We start from the raw sequence: 14791 nt of genomic DNA on the forward strand, positions 1-14791 counted from the left end.
CATTGGGCACCACTTGGAGTTGGAGCGGTGCACCAGTCACGATAATTAGCTAGTCAGCGCTGCGACAGCCATGAGACCCCAGCGACCCAGCAGCCGTTATGAAGCACTTAGTACACCCACTAGGAGGTCGCTCCCTCCCTGACGATGTGCCTTCTAATTAAACTGACAAGTAGTTTGTTACAGTCCTTGGGTAATACCCACTGTTTTAAGCACTCATTACGACGTAATACGCTGCAAACGGTTTGTGTTTCCCACGTAGTCGAGATTTACTCCGATTGGGTCTCCACGCCCGTGGAATGCTATTGGGACCGGTACCGTCATTACCTACCGTGTGCGCGTCAATACTGATATCCCGTTGTTTTATGAAGAGCAACAAATTCTCATCGCATGACATTTTAACACATATACCTAGTTTAGCTGTGGAGCTAGAATTGGATACCTATCTGCAAGTCGAACGCATCTGAATGTGTTCTTATGTGCCGAATGTGAAAATAGGTAAATGCTCGTGCATATTGGAACAATTCTCAATCGTAATCAAATCACACTTTTACCGGCTGATCAGCATGTAATTGTAAGTGGGCTGCGCTTCAGCTTGTGTATCATCGGATGTGATGCGCCTGAACTGAGCGCTCCGTACTTACATTGTGAGGATCCGGGAGAGTTTGCGCCTCTGCAGCTTGGAGCGGCGCATCTGTTTGGGGCTGGGCGAGTCACGCCGGAACGTCCAGGCCCGTCGGAGGCCGAACGGTCGCGGGATGCGGAACCGCTCCTCCCGTCCTCCGTCGGCCGACTCCAAAGTGTGCGGCATCTCGACCCGACAGTGAGCTGGAGGGGGCTCTCACACGGGTCAGAGGACAGCCGGGCAGCACAGAGACCTGGATCGCCACCACCGAGAAGCGCCGCGAGCGATGAAGCGATTCCGCTAGCACCACTATGCCGCCGTATATCGACCGACAGGTGTCACTATCTAGATTTTGTCCAGATTCCGTCACCTTTCTCACTCCGCTGCCCACTTCTCGAAACTCACACTGTTTCAGTTTCTCGTCACCGAACCACACTGCGCCGTGAGTCCGACCGTCCGCGGCACACGTCTGCCCGCGCTCACCGGCGGCCTACCTCTGCTCTGAGGTTCCAGCTCGCGGCACGTCCCGGCGCGGCGGCGGCGCGTCGCAGGGCGCGCCACCTGCCGCACCTCGCCACCCGTCGTCCAGTGCCGTGCACTACCTACACCTATACACCGCGCCTCGCCGGCTGTCAGTTGCTGCTCAGCGTCAACGCTGTGTTTTGACTGTGTCGGGAACGGTTACCCATGCCGGGCAGACGGCCGGTGATAGAAGAGCGGTGAGTTATTGCAGTCGTTCTACGGTGTTGTGGTTTGTCTGTGGCAGGAGGACGACAACTGTGTAGGTGCATACCAAGTGGTTACTGGTTGCACGTTTGTAGTTTGTACAGTGGTTGTGGTAATTTTCTTCTCTTTATGCGCATTAATACGCAGCATCAGTATTATAATGCGCTGAAAATGAACTTATTTAATCTCGTTGGATTGAAGCACCACTACTATAATTGTGTATAATCTCTCTCTCTCTCTCTCTCTCTCTCTCTCTCTCTCTCTCTCTCTCTCTCTCTCTCTCTCTCTCTCTCTCTCTCTCTCTCTCTCTCTCTCTCTCTCTCTCTCTCTCTCTCTCTCTTTTTTTTTCTCTCTCTCTCTCTCTCCCTCTCTCTCTCTCTCTCTCTCTTTCTCTCTCCCTCCCTCCTTCTCTCCCTCCCTCCCTCCCTCCCCCCTCCCTCCCTCTCTCTCTCTCTCTCTCTCTCTCTCTCTCTCTCTCTCTCTCTCTCTCTCTCTCTCTCTCTCTCTCTCTCTTTCCGAACGGATGGGGTGTAACAGAGCCTTTGGTATGGTTTAATAAAAAAAGTAAAAACTGACTCAAACCACTTCATTGTATAACACATAATTTATTTCAACCAAGGTTTCCCGCAAACTATATTAGAAGGGACCCCACTCAGAAGTAAAAAGTAATGTTTAGAAGTGACGCCAAAACTGTCTGAACGATAGAAAACCCTAAAGCGCCAATCATCCATAGAAGGTCCTTGATTCAGGTCATTAGCAGGTCATTTCCTATAAGAGGTGATTAGCAGAGGCTGGCATCGGCGGTTTTCTGCTGGATCCAGCTGGTGACCTCGGTCACGCGCGCGTAGACGCCCGGGAAACCGACGTCGCCGCAGCCGTAGCCCCACGACACCACGCCAATGAGCGTGTAGCGTCCGCTGACGTCGGTCACCAGCGGGCCGCCGCTGTCGCCCTGGCAGGAGTCCTTGCCGCCGTCATCGTCACCGGCGCACAGCATGCTGCTGTTGATGGTGTAGCCGAGCCGACCGTACTCCCGGCGGCACTGGTCGTTGGTCATGGTCTGCACGGTGACCTCCCGCAGCACGGTGGCCTGAGAGCCGCCCGAAGAGGTGGTTCCCCAGCCGCTGACGATGGCGCTCACGTTGGCGAACTCTCCGCCGGTCGGCAGGCACGCCGGGGCCACCTTGTTGTCCAGTGACGAGAAGTCGATGGTGGACGACAGCTTCAGCAGCGAGAAGTCGTAGCCGGACTCGTAGGCGTCCGTGTAAGACGGGTGGTTGATGATCTGCGCCACGTTGTAGCGCATCTCGCCGTCCGAGGTGCCGATGCGGTGCTCACGCAGCAGGACCTGGATTTCGCTGGCCGACTGCAGGTCGGCGGTGCAGTGTGCCGCCGTCAGCACGTAGCGGTTGTTGATGACGGTGCCGCCGCACCAGGTGCGGGTGCTGCCCGTGCTGACCAGACCCGCCTGCCACGGGTACTCGTTGACCTCGGTCTGCACGCCGCCGACGATGCGGGAGGCGCGGTTGGCGACGCCGCAGCACTGGTCGCCGGAGGGGCTGCCGGTGGCCGCGGTGGTGCCCTCGGTGGTGGCCGCCGTGCTGCCGCTACCGCTGCCTGTCGGCACTGTGATGGTACACTTGTAACCCGTCCTCCTGACGTCCTCATCCGATTTGAAGACGATATCCAGGACAGTGCCGCTCAAGTTGGGCCCGGTGGAGCCGCAGAAGCGCTGGCCGTTGACGGAGAGGTAGTCGTACTGGCAGGAGATAGCGCTCTCGATGTTGAAATTCTCGCAAGAGATAGAGATTATCTGATTGTCGTTTCCCCGCACCGTGTAGGTCTTGTAGGCATTGTTTGGGTATCTGTAGGGATAGTTGGGAGATTTGAGGGAGTAAGTGCCAGGATCTAGTGTGTACATGGTCCTCGCTTCGCCATTTCCCCTCGGCAGCGGCTGTGCCTCGTAGCTCGGCTCACGTGGAGAGATCTCCGGGACTTTGCCAGAGACCGCACCCGGCGACGGCTTGGCGAGGCCGGCGCCCAGCAGCAGACAGGAGAGCACCAGGCGGAACATGTTGCTGTCGTGCTGATGTTCCGCAGAGTGCGGCTTTTATACCGCCCGGGCACGCGCACAGATGGTCCGACTGACGCCAACTCGTTGCCGCCGATGACGCGCTCGTCACTCTCTGGAGACGGGCGTGGTGTGACAAGCGCCTGTGGATGCCACTCGCGCCTGTGGATGCCACTCAGGGGCCAGAGGAGCTGGACAGACGCCACTCGGTATCGTGATGAAGCGGTGCAGCACAAGTGTTCCAGTCGTCCGGGTCGGTGACAGCTCGATTGGTGCAGACACACGGCAGACAGACCATCCGCCAAGGAACAATGCCGCAACATCTGCGCAATGTCGCACTAGTATCAGTTGCACTGAGTGCTGGCGTCATGTGCTGTCATGGCGCGCTGAACGCTGGCAGCATATTGCTTGCCATAAGGCTTAGTGAAAACTCAACATACTATGAAAAGCACTTTTTCTCTGAAAACTATGTTTAACTCAAAAATCAAATGATGCTTTTTGTGACACTTATCCCTGATGGAATACAGTCGGTATGGTGATGTGACGTCATCACCATACCGACCGTACTGGCGACATTTTCGTACCGGCACATTTTCGTCTGAACCGTTGAAGCACTGTTTTAGTCGGATAGATAACGATACCAAAACAATGCGCGGTGTGTACCTACCTAAAACACATATAGCCTTGCTGATATATTTATTGTTCAAATATGCTTTCCACAGGGAACGTTTTTTTTTCAATAAAAACGGGTTCATGCTTTGCCTTCCCTTTCCTCTGATTGACACTGTGCGTTGCAACATACTCGTACAGTTTAAGTGCATCAAGGGCCAAGGCCCGTTTTTCGACCTCCGATCAAATTCCTTCATGCCAGTAATAAAACGATGAAAGGAATATATTTTCATTTCATCCAGAATGCACTGCATTTTGTTTTTGTTTTTTATAAATTTAGTCCGAACCTTTTGATAGGAAGGATTCACAAGGACAGAGCCACCGCTAAGCGAAGCTTGTTGCGGTGACACTGCCCTCTACCCTCCGATCGCGCAATTCCAGTCCTATGGCAGAATTTAGAATCCAAAGTTTAACGTACGCACATAGCCGCGCACGGCCGGTCCCCTCACTGACTTCGCCTGGCTTCGGCCTGCCACCAACCGCAACCATACCTGTCAGGAGGCCCATAAATGTCAAGCGCCCGTCGCGCTTCGAACCCGGACTGTTATAACCGGGAACGCGTGCTCTCACCACGCGGAGTCCAACGCTCTACCAACTGAGCTACGGGACCGGCTCACAGTCGGGCCTGTCGGGCCTGTTTGCTGCAAAGCATAACATAAAAGACAGAAAGAAGCATCATTCGTGCATTTAACAATGATTAGCGGATGGTCACACTCCGTAGTCCAGCGTCGTCTGGTGTCTACGCATTGTCACACTCAGCAATGGGGCAGCGTCGTCTAATACGGATCGGGACACTCTATAGTGGGGCAGCAGCCTGGGAACGTGTCGCCCTTGCCGTCGACCACGTCGCAGCCGGAGGGGATCCAGTCGAGTTCGCATTGCTCGTCGTTGACCACCATATCGGTGCCGATGCAGACCAGGTGCCTGCAGCCGGGGTCGGTCCACGAGCTGCCGATCTCGAACAGTTTCTGCAGGCCGCGCGAGAAGCAGGCGCCCGGGCAGCGCGGTACCGGGCAGCACTGGGGGTACTCGGCGCCGGCGGATGGAGAGACCAGCTCACAGTCGGGCCTCGGCAGAGCCCGGAGTCCGCACGGCAGCATGCTGATCTGGTCAGTGCCGGTGCAGAACGCTCGGATGCAGCCCTCCTCGGTCCACTCGTCGCCCTTGGAGAACCAGCGGCCCAGACTCTCGGAGAAGCAGCGGTCTGGACAGCGCAGTGTGGGACAGCAGGCGGGGTACTCTGCCGACGTCGGTCCGTCGACCAGCTCGCAGTCCGGGAACGGAGGAGCCGCCAGCGGGCACGGCACAGCGCTCATTGTCGCTGACCCACGCTCGTCCAACTGAAAACATAGCGGTTTAGTCGCCTGGAGCTTAGTCAGGAGGTGAATGACAAAAACAGTACAAAGTGGTTATTGATAGATCTGTGAACTGAGACTGAGTTATATGTGCCTTCGTGACAATCCAAAGAAAGGACCCTTGTAAATGCTGATGAAGAAATAAGGTTTTGTGAAGGCAAATAGCCATTAAATTGCAATGATCATAGAGTGGCTAAAGGTGGTGATCACTGATCACTTAGCAGTTATCGCTCCCTACCTTTACGGGTATGACCGTTTTGGCTTTAAGATCGATGCCGGCTGATGAGTTCAGACCTAAATTGGTAGCTGTCTAGCTGACAAATGTACGTAGATCGAAAGCATCTCAAGTCTCAATATAATCACCTTCTCGCAAACCACTTCTGCCCATGTTGTAGGCATCGCGGCAATAAAAATATGACAAGAGGTGGCGCCATGACTGAGCCCTGATGAACCCTTCCTATAAACTTATGTTTACAACCAAGAATTTCAACTACTTAGCATAACTCAACTTTAAGCTTAAGTAGTGCTAAATTACCCTGTAAACGAGTCATCTATTGGATGTAGTAATTATCCATTTGTATATTTTTTTTCTGAATCAGTAATAATTCTTCATATGAATTTATATCAAATGTGATACTAATATGGTCATTTTTCAATTTTCGGCTCAGTTCCCGCAATTGTAACTTGCTTGTGCAGATGATGCCTGTTGAGTAGAAAGGAAATATTTTACTTACGGTACATTTAGTCTTGATGCAGCCAGGTTCCGTCCACGTTTTCCCGGGAGCGAAGAAACGGTCGAGGGCTTTGGAGTGGCACTCTCGGCAAGTGACCTTCGGACAACACTCGGGGTACTCCAAACTGTCATCACCGTCATCAACAGAGCAGGGGTAGCCGGGAGGAATTCTAATCAGACCGCATCCTTTACCGGATATAGCCCCTCCCTGTTCACAGGTGGCCTGACCACACCCGGGCAGCGTCCAGGTCTCCCCGACGGCAAAGTGTCGATCGAGCTCCTCCACATAGCAGGGCCTGTCGGTCTCGCACTCGACAGAGACGCAGCAGGCGGGGTAGTCGGCCGAGGCGTTGCCGGGTACCACACGACAGTTGGGCCCGTCGGCGGCCACCAGTCCACATGGCAGCAAGACCACCTGGTCAGTGTCCACACAGCGGGCTCGGGTGCAGCCCTCCTCGGTCCACTCGTCGCCCTTGGAGAACCAGCGGCCCAAACTCTCGGAGAAACAGCGGTCTGGACAGCGCAGTGTGGGGCAGCAGGCGGGGTACTCTGCCGACGTCGGTCCGTCGACCAGCTCGCAGTCCGGGAACGGAGGGGCCGCCAGCGGGCACGGCACAGCGCTGAGAACTACCGTGTTGGTCGCACTGTCCACCTGGAAACGATATAAGATGGGACACATATACAATGCCAGAACATCGCACAGGGTACAGGGATAACATCAAATATGAATCTAGCTTTTACCCTGCGCCCCGCTGGGGGTCCTGGAGTTTCACGTCCTGCTGGGGGTATTTTTGAACACCCCGTTTCTAACTCGGCTCGTGGGCCAGCCACGTAGCAAGACGACGTAGGCGTCGTTCGAAAGAGCGTCAAAAAAATGAAATAACTTCGGTCAATTTTTAGGTCAGGGCAAAGGTCAGGTTCAAAATGCAAGTTCCTACAGTATCGGCCTTGCACCGTAGTTGCCGAAGAATGGACTGAGACTGATTGTCCAAAACGTGTTCTTAGCCTACCAAAACAATATTCGTTGCATACAATGTCATTCAAAGGTCAAGGTCAAGGTCAGGTCAGGTCAGGTCAGGTCACCAAAAACAAAATATAGAAAAGGGCATGTGCGACACATGTTTTATGGGTCATTTTACTCATAGAATTCAATAGGCACACTCAATAAGTGATATGGACTACCTCTGGATGAATTTCAGGTTGAGGTCAGGTCAAGGTCAGGTCAAGTGAGGTCAAATTTTGAAGTTGGTTGTTAAGGCCTAAAAAGGTGTCTATCTGATGCAGTTTTTCACGACGAATCGAATGGTGCTTTTTTTTTGTTTCCGTACGAGGTCTAGAACTTCAAAAAAAAATCATTTTTCAAAATTTTTGTTTGTCGTGACGTCATAAAAAAATTTGAATAACTCCCACATTTTTGAACCGATTCTTCTAAAAATTGGTATGTAGGTGCACATAGACCACTTCTTTGACATATATTCCGGTTTTTTCGATACACTCAAAATTTTGGATTTTATAAATATTTTCCCAAAAAAAGTCAGTTTTTTGAAAGAAAAAAATTGGGCCCAAATCCAAAGTTTTCAAAAAACCGAGATAGCCATTTGATAGACAAAGTAAAATCACGTATAACCTTTTTTGTTACGTCTTGATTCCTTAAAAAATGAAGATGTTAGCGGCGTTTGAAATTTTGCCGTTTTTAAGGCGAAAATGGCGAACATGACGTCACTAAAACGTCAATTTCTCAACAATTTTCCGACGGATTTCGATCAAATTTTCAGGAAACGTGTCAAATTGATGTATGATAAGGTACTGAAAGTTTGACGTGGCTGGCGTAACGCGTTTAGAAGTTATTGGCGAAAAACGGGAGGGGGCAGATTCTGCCCCCCCCCCAGCGGGGCGCGGGATAACTCCCTATCAAATTGAGCTAGCGAGTCGGGAGAGCCACCAATGGACTCAAGAAGACCTGCCAAATCGAATAATATGCGACATGACCTACTTCAACCAAGTTCGTGACATGGGGGTGCGTGACCTGAGGTCAACACCCTAAGTTGACCTCACTCAAATAAAAATTATATCATTTGGCGCGCCTGAGCGAGGCGAACACGATGCTGCCAAAATCGCGGCTCTGCGGCCATTTTTTGCGAAGTTATTCTCCAAAAACGGAACAGTACCTTGGGGCACTTGACCTGACCTCAGAGGTCACCGGTTGACTTAGGACCTTAAAATCGGGTAGGGAAGGGTGGGGTAATTTGAACATGTGGGGCAGACATAGTGTGAAAAACACAAAATTACGGAAAATCCATAAGTGGCATGACAATAAGACCAATGAGGGAAATTATCGTAACTAAAAGGGCTATCATATGAACGGGGTTTAAAGTTTCAGGGAATGAAGATGTTGACGCACACTGTAAAAAATCAATTTCGCAAGTAAAAACGCCTAAAAACACGTCATTGCAACTTCATTGCAGCGCAAAATCTTGCATTGCTAGCGCCTATTACGCAACGGCTTTTGTTGTACAATGACCTAATCAGTGCCTTCAATCCAAGAAATTTGCTTTTGAAACTGTTTTTAAATATGTCAAAATAACTTTTAGCGTGGGGTAATTTGAACATAGTGTAAGAATTGCAGTGAAAACAGGGATAGCTCCGAAAAAACAACGTTCCCAGTTTTTTTTTGCCAATATTTTCGACCCAAAGCAGTAGCAGATTAGTGATACCAGTTTTATAAAATTTACGTCTAATATCCGTCTAGTGTCCGGTATTTTCGTTGATTTCCGTTCAAAAATGTTAAAGTCAGCCATTTGTCCAAATATGTCCGAAAATTGCGCATTAATCAACACTCAAAAATGTCATTTGAATTGCTTATGATGTAATTTTACCAGCCGAAAAATGTTTATTATATTGAGAGCTTAACAAGCTTTCCGTTCGCGGTCGCCAATCAATGCTATGCACGATTACTTTATAAAAAGCGCTGAAGTGTAGCAAGCCATCGTCCAATGTTGTCCAGTCTGCTACCTTTGTCCAACCAATTCCGAATTGTACATTGGACAAAATCAGAACTCCAAATGTCCAGGTTTCTATTGGCACCTGACCACTATAACAGATGCAGTAAGGTTGGGAGAGGTTTTATCGGACAAAAATGATAGACGTTCTGTTAATTGAAGAGAGGCGAATTCTTTCAACTGACAGGAGTGCAGCGTGCAGATATTGATACTCTGCAACTGTTATTTTTGTTGTTGTGTTGATTTTTCAAGTGAAGGTATGTTTAGAATTGTTCTGCCTATTTGTTTATGGGTCAACCAACATCGGTGCTGGCGAGACTATCGTTTTTATGACAGGTAAAGGCAGTATGTTCAAATTACCCCACGGTGGGGCAATTTGAACACACCGTGACTTGGTGGAGAAAAGAGGCTATGCTATTCAAGGTATGCTCGGCTCGTCCAAAAATGAGGCTTGCATGGCGAAAGCAAGTGACACTTGCGCTACTGAATCAGTTTTTCTTCATCCAGGGTTGAGCTGGACTTTGGTACAACTGATAAGACGTAAAAATATGTTCAAATTACCCCACACTACCCTATCAATCTCTGCGTCTCGTAACGACGCACACGCTCGTTTTTTCCGCGAAGCGCTAGCTCCACCTGGGGCGAAACGGCGAAGGGGGAGGGTCGTACCCGCCCCCCCCCCTCGGCCAGCGCGTATGTAGAAAACCAATAGGTCTGGCGAGGGTTAACTGACTTCAACTTACCTCAGATTGATTATCTATGGGACGATTTGTTCCGTAATGCAAAGATGAATAAAAATTACCTTTTTTAACTCCATTGACCTTGGGACCTGACCTTGAATGCTAGAAAAGACCAATAAACTTATCTTATTGTTTGACAATTTTCGACTCCGCTCACCGCTTGTTCCTATACGGGATTCAGCAGCCAAGTGGTGTAAATCGTACAGAGCCCCCCCCCCCTTCCCCCGGACAGGACGTGGTGCGGAAGCTATGGAGTCGTGACGATGCGCTGTATAAACGAAATCGGTACATCTCATTTCGATATCCACCGTCCCAGAGTAGGTACTTACCCCACACTTGACCTTTGTGCAGCCTGGGCCTGTCCAGGTATCTCCAGGCCCGAAGAAGCGGTCGAGGATCTCGGAGTAGCACTCAGGGCATGTGACTCTTGGACAACACTCGGGGTACTCCAAACTGTCATCACCGTCGTTCAGGGAGCAGGGATAGCCGGGAGGAATCCCAATCAGACCGCATCCTTTACCGGAGACAGCCCCTCCCTGTTCACAGGTGGCCTGACCACACCCGGGCAGCGTCCAGGTCTCCCCGACGGCAAAATGTCGATCGAGCTCCTCCACATAGCAGGGCCTGTCGATCTCGCACTCGACAGAGACGCAGCAGGCGGGGTAGTCGGCCGAGGCGTTGCCGGGTACCACACGACAGTTGGGCCCGTCGGCGGCCACCAGTCCACATGGCAGCAAGGCCACCTGGTCAGTGTCCACACAGCGGGCTCGGGTGCAGCCCTCCTCGGTCCACTCGTCGCCCTTGGAGAACCAGCGGCCCAGACTCTCGGAGAAGCAGCGGTCTGGACAGCGCAGTGTGGGGCAGCAGGCGGGGTACTCTGCCGACGTCGGTCCGTCGACCAGCTCGCAATCCGGGAACGGAGGGGCCTCCAGCGGGCACGGCACAGCGCTGAGAACTACCGTGTTGGTCGCACTGTCCACCTGGAAACGATATAAGATGGGACACATATACAATGCCAGAACATCGCACAGGGTACAGGGATAACATCAAAAATGAATCTAGCTTTTACCCTGCGCCCCGCTGGGGGTCCTGGAGTTTCACGTCCTGCTGGGGAGTATTTTTGAACACCCCGCTTTTAACTCGGCTCGTGGGCCCTTTCCCCCGGACAGGACGTGGTTGCGGAAGTTATGGAGTCGTGACGATGATGCGCTGTATAAACGAAATCGGTACCTACATCTCATTTTGATATCCACCGTTCCAGAGTACTTACCCCACACTTCACCTTTGTGCAGCCTGGGCCTGTCCAGGTATCTCCAGGCCCGAAGAAGCGGTCGAGGATCTCGGAGTAACACTCAGGGCATGTGACTCTTGGACAACACTCGGGATACTCCAAACTGTCATCACCGTCGTTCAGGGAGCAGGGATAGCCGGGAGGAATCCCAACCAGGCCGCATCCCTTACCGGAGACGGCCCCTCCCTCCCTGCATGTGCCCTGGCCGCACCCGGGCAGCGTCCAGGTCTCCCCGACGGATACGTGTCGATCGAGTTCCTCCACATAGCAGGTCTGGTCGGGCTGGTGACACTCGAGTTGGGGGCAGCAGTCGGGGAAGGGCGCGTCGCTCTGGCCGGCGGCGGGGTGGCAGTCGGGCGGCAGCGGATCGACCAGAGGCGGGCAGTCGTCCAGCACCACCCTGCCGCGCAGGCAGCGGCCGCGCCGGCAGGTCGGCTCTGTCCACTGGGAACCCTCCTGGAAGTAGCGCTCCAGACCCTGCGAGAAACAGCGCCGCTGGATGCGCGCCTGGCTGCCGAGGGCCGCCAGCGTCAGCAGCAGAGCGGCCCGACGTCCGGCCGACATGGTGCGCCGTCGGGAGACAACTGTCTGTCCCGGCTGCCCGAACATGTCTGCCCGGACCCAGACAGCACTGCACTCTGTCAACTCTGTGTGTATACTCGTATAAACACCGACAGGGTAAACCTACTTGATATTGCCCTGCTGCAATCTTCGAGAAAAAAAAAACGGGCCTAATGTAAACGACAAGCGTGTGTGATACCTCAAACGTACTGAAATATGTAAACATGTAGGTTCTGGTGCAGAATCTGAGGCATCAATGTCTCATATTCTATCATTATATTTTAGTCTTTGGCCACTGTCCATGGTCGGCAGGAGATTCTTTGTGAATGGTCTGCCAAGGAGCTGGTACAAATTCCTACCTTCCCACTTTACATTATCAGGGATGTTGATATAATCTAAAACTATTTTGTTTCGGGGCCCGTTCTACATACATACCTATGCACCCATATTGCGGGCTACACGGCCTTTTATAGCCCGCGCCCATAGAACGGGTTAGGGTCGTGCCCCAGCATGTGTACCTAAGGGATGCGATCCTGGAGAAGAGGTATGCAGTCTGACTGGCTAGTCCCCAGCTCGGCCTGCATGATAGTTGGAGTCGCCAACTTTGCGGATTGTCGGCGACTTTCAGCGACTTCTGCTACCCTTAGTTGCAGCTGCTGTTGGTCGTGGCTCGTGATGGTGCTTCTAGCAGTAGATGCCCGCGGTCGATCGGTCAGCAAGCTTCAAAACTGTGCTAAGCAGCGGCGTTAACGGTCGTAATCCTATATATGTACCTATCCTACATAGCCCGGCCGTATAGGTACGGCCTATCGCTCCGAAATTCGTAGCTGCCTATCACTTGTCAGATACAACTACCATAGGTAGGTATGTTTGTATGTATGTATGTAATTATGTGTGTATGTTTGTATAGGTAGGTATTGACATCAAAAGCCTTCCATATATGGCGTATACCCTTTATCTACTTATGAACAGTTGTAAAATAGTTTGCAACTTATAAGGCGAAAAAAAAAAAATCGTTTTTGAATAATCTTTGGTTGTTAATGATCAAAATAAGAACATAAACAGGCTAAATTGGCGACCGACATTTCTCTATATGCGCCAAATGAGCCCTGCAGGGCTCGTAGGAGTCAAACTCATTCTCGTAGGTACCCACTCGGGCCACTATTCACTAATATTAAAAAACGGTGAATACTGACTCATAAATGTGGCGAAACGTTCTGATTTTTAAAATTAATTAAAATCTAGAAAATTATTAGCAAAGCAATGGTAGGAAGTAGGAACTAGGAAATAAATGAGCTCACAACAAAAAGTTTGTTCATTTCAGAACCACCGTGCTTTTATCATTTTGTAGCCTTTTGTCTATTATTTTGATCATCTATCGAATCACCTGCGCCATAACTGTATATATTGTCTCCACTGTACAAATAATTAATAAATGCAAACGCTTTTAGTCAGAGGGATCGGTTTTGAGATAAGTAAGTTTAAATTAAGTATTCATGGCTTTCCTTATATATGTTTTTCAAATACGTTACTGTTCGTTACGTTACTGTAAATACGTTACTGTTCAGTGGATCTACTTTTATTTTGAAGATTGGCCAGGCTAATGTTAACTCCCTTACCAGGAAGGTGCCATTCGTTCAGGAATTCCTTGTCGATCATGGACTTCACCTTCTTGCTATTACAGAGTCTCATCTGCTGCATTCTATGCCTGACAGTTTTATTACCATTCCAGGTTACCACATTGTCCGGAACGATACACCAGGAAGATTCCCCAAACATGGCGTGTGCCTCTACATCCACAGCTCAGTGAAGTTTGATGAAGTAAATAAGCCATATCAGAATGTGCTAGCGGTCCGCCTTCCTGATTTTAACCTGCATGTTGCAGTGGTATATCGGCCACCATCCTCCTCCTTGGAGGACACAGCACACATATATGACTTTCTGCTGGCCTTCTGTGGTGACAGGGAAGTCCTTCTTCTGGGGGACTTCAACTTACCTACGCTGTCCTGGGAGAGTTCTTGTCCGATATCTCACGCTTCCTCTTTTGACAGGCAAGGCTACGAAGTATTCATGTCTCTGGGGCTTACCCAGTGGGTTATCGTGCCCACTTTCCCACGTTCGGGCAATATACTGGATCTTGTCCTGTCCACAGATGCAGACAGAGTTGGATCTGTTCAGGTACTCCCTCCCTTACCCGGGTGCGACCACTGCCCGATACTATGCACTTATGTGTTTGACCTTGAGACGTCTCCTTCGCAGATCGCCCCTGCTAAGTACCGGAAGTGGCAGAAAGGCAAATACAACATCCTATCGCGTGCCTTATACGAGGTTGACTGGGATGCTGAGTTTACAGCGCTTGACATCGGTGGCGCGTATACCCGTTTCGTGAATGTCCTGATGCCCCTTGTTGAGGAATGTGTTCCCCTTGCCCCACAACAGATCTCAAACAGGCTGCCATGGAAAACTAACCCTCCTCACAGGTTAAGGAACAGTAAAAAGGAAGCTTGGGCAAAGTATAAGTCTGTCCGCCACCGCCTTGGCAAAAGCTCTGTCGCAGCAGAGGTAGCCTTGAGAGACTTTTTCAAGGCAAACAAGCAGCTAAGATCATTTGCTACTGAGTCTCAAGTCAACTACGAGCTTGAACTACTTAATGATCTTAAGACACAGCCCAAACGTTTTCATGCTTACCTTCGCAGGAAGAAAGTTGGTTGTCCCGGAGTCGGCCCGCTACAGCTACCTGACGGGAGTCTCTCAGACGACCCAGAGTTGATGGCTGAAGCTTTCGTCACTGCATTTGCCAGTGTTTTCACACCCGCCCTGCACAGCCCTTCCCTTCGTCGCGGCCCAACTGATCACCAGTCTGTATCCAGCCAGATGCCTCCACTCTACGTCAGTGCCCAGGACGTGCTCTCCTCCCTGCAGTGCCTGGATGCTTTCTCTGCGGCGGGAGCGGACGATATCCACCCCTGCCTACTAAAAAGGTGTGCCTCAGCTTTAACTTACCCATTATTACTCCTCTTCCGC

The 14791-nt window shown here is 51.0% G+C and overlaps 3 protein-coding genes across 13 annotated transcripts in view; 1 reads left to right on the plus strand and 2 right to left on the minus strand.

The window, feature by feature from the left end:
- Positions 1-14791, plus strand: part of LOC122379436 (broad-complex core protein isoforms 1/2/3/4/5-like) — a 55733-nt gene that overhangs the window by 26710 nt on the left and 14232 nt on the right. For 4 of the 11 annotated variants that reach the window (XM_043361661.1, XM_043361669.1, XM_043361670.1 and 1 more), the window contains exon 1: positions 13158-13242. The exons of the other annotated variants lie outside the window; for them this stretch is intronic. The gene's annotated coding sequence lies outside the window, so the exon portion shown is untranslated. Of the gene's footprint in view, positions 1-13157; positions 13243-14791 lie in introns of those variants that run through there. 11 annotated transcript variants of the gene reach the window in all.
- On the minus strand, positions 1934-3422 carry LOC122379435 (trypsin-1-like). The gene has a single exon (XM_043361657.1). The coding sequence runs from the start codon at positions 3420-3422 to the stop codon at positions 2130-2132; it is 1293 nt and encodes a 430-aa protein (XP_043217592.1). The 3' UTR covers positions 1934-2129.
- On the minus strand, positions 1934-11867 carry LOC122379434 (cysteine-rich motor neuron 1 protein-like). Its single transcript, XM_043361656.1, has 4 exons — positions 11186-11867; positions 10245-10895; positions 6178-6828; positions 1934-5428 (listed from the first exon to the last, which is right to left on the minus strand). The coding sequence occupies exons 1-4, from the start codon at positions 11813-11815 to the stop codon at positions 4865-4867; spliced, it is 2496 nt and encodes an 831-aa protein (XP_043217591.1). The 5' UTR covers positions 11816-11867; the 3' UTR covers positions 1934-4864.

Source organism: Amphibalanus amphitrite, unplaced genomic scaffold (genome assembly GCF_019059575.1).
Source record: "Amphibalanus amphitrite isolate SeventyFive unplaced genomic scaffold, NRLGWU_Aamphi_draft 000078F_arrow, whole genome shotgun sequence".
NCBI classification, from domain to species: Eukaryota; Metazoa; Arthropoda; class Thecostraca; order Balanomorpha; family Balanidae; genus Amphibalanus; species Amphibalanus amphitrite.

Bases quoted from the DNA above. Each gene is read 5' to 3' on its own strand.
- LOC122379434 (XM_043361656.1), bottom strand. From the start codon at position 11,815: ATGTTCGGGCAGCCGGGACAGACAGTTGTCTCCCGACGGCGCACCATG. The intron at 6,829-10,244 runs GTAAGTACCTAC...TATCGTTTCCAG, and splicing joins GCACAAAGGTCAAGTGTGGG to GTGGACAGTGCGACCAACAC. The intron at 5,429-6,177 runs GTAAGTAAAATA...CTATGTTTTCAG, and splicing joins GCATCAAGACTAAATGTACC to TTGGACGAGCGTGGGTCAGC.
- LOC122379435 (XM_043361657.1), bottom strand. From the start codon at position 3,422: ATGTTCCGCCTGGTGCTCTCCTGTCTGCTGCTGGGCGCCGGCCTCGCC.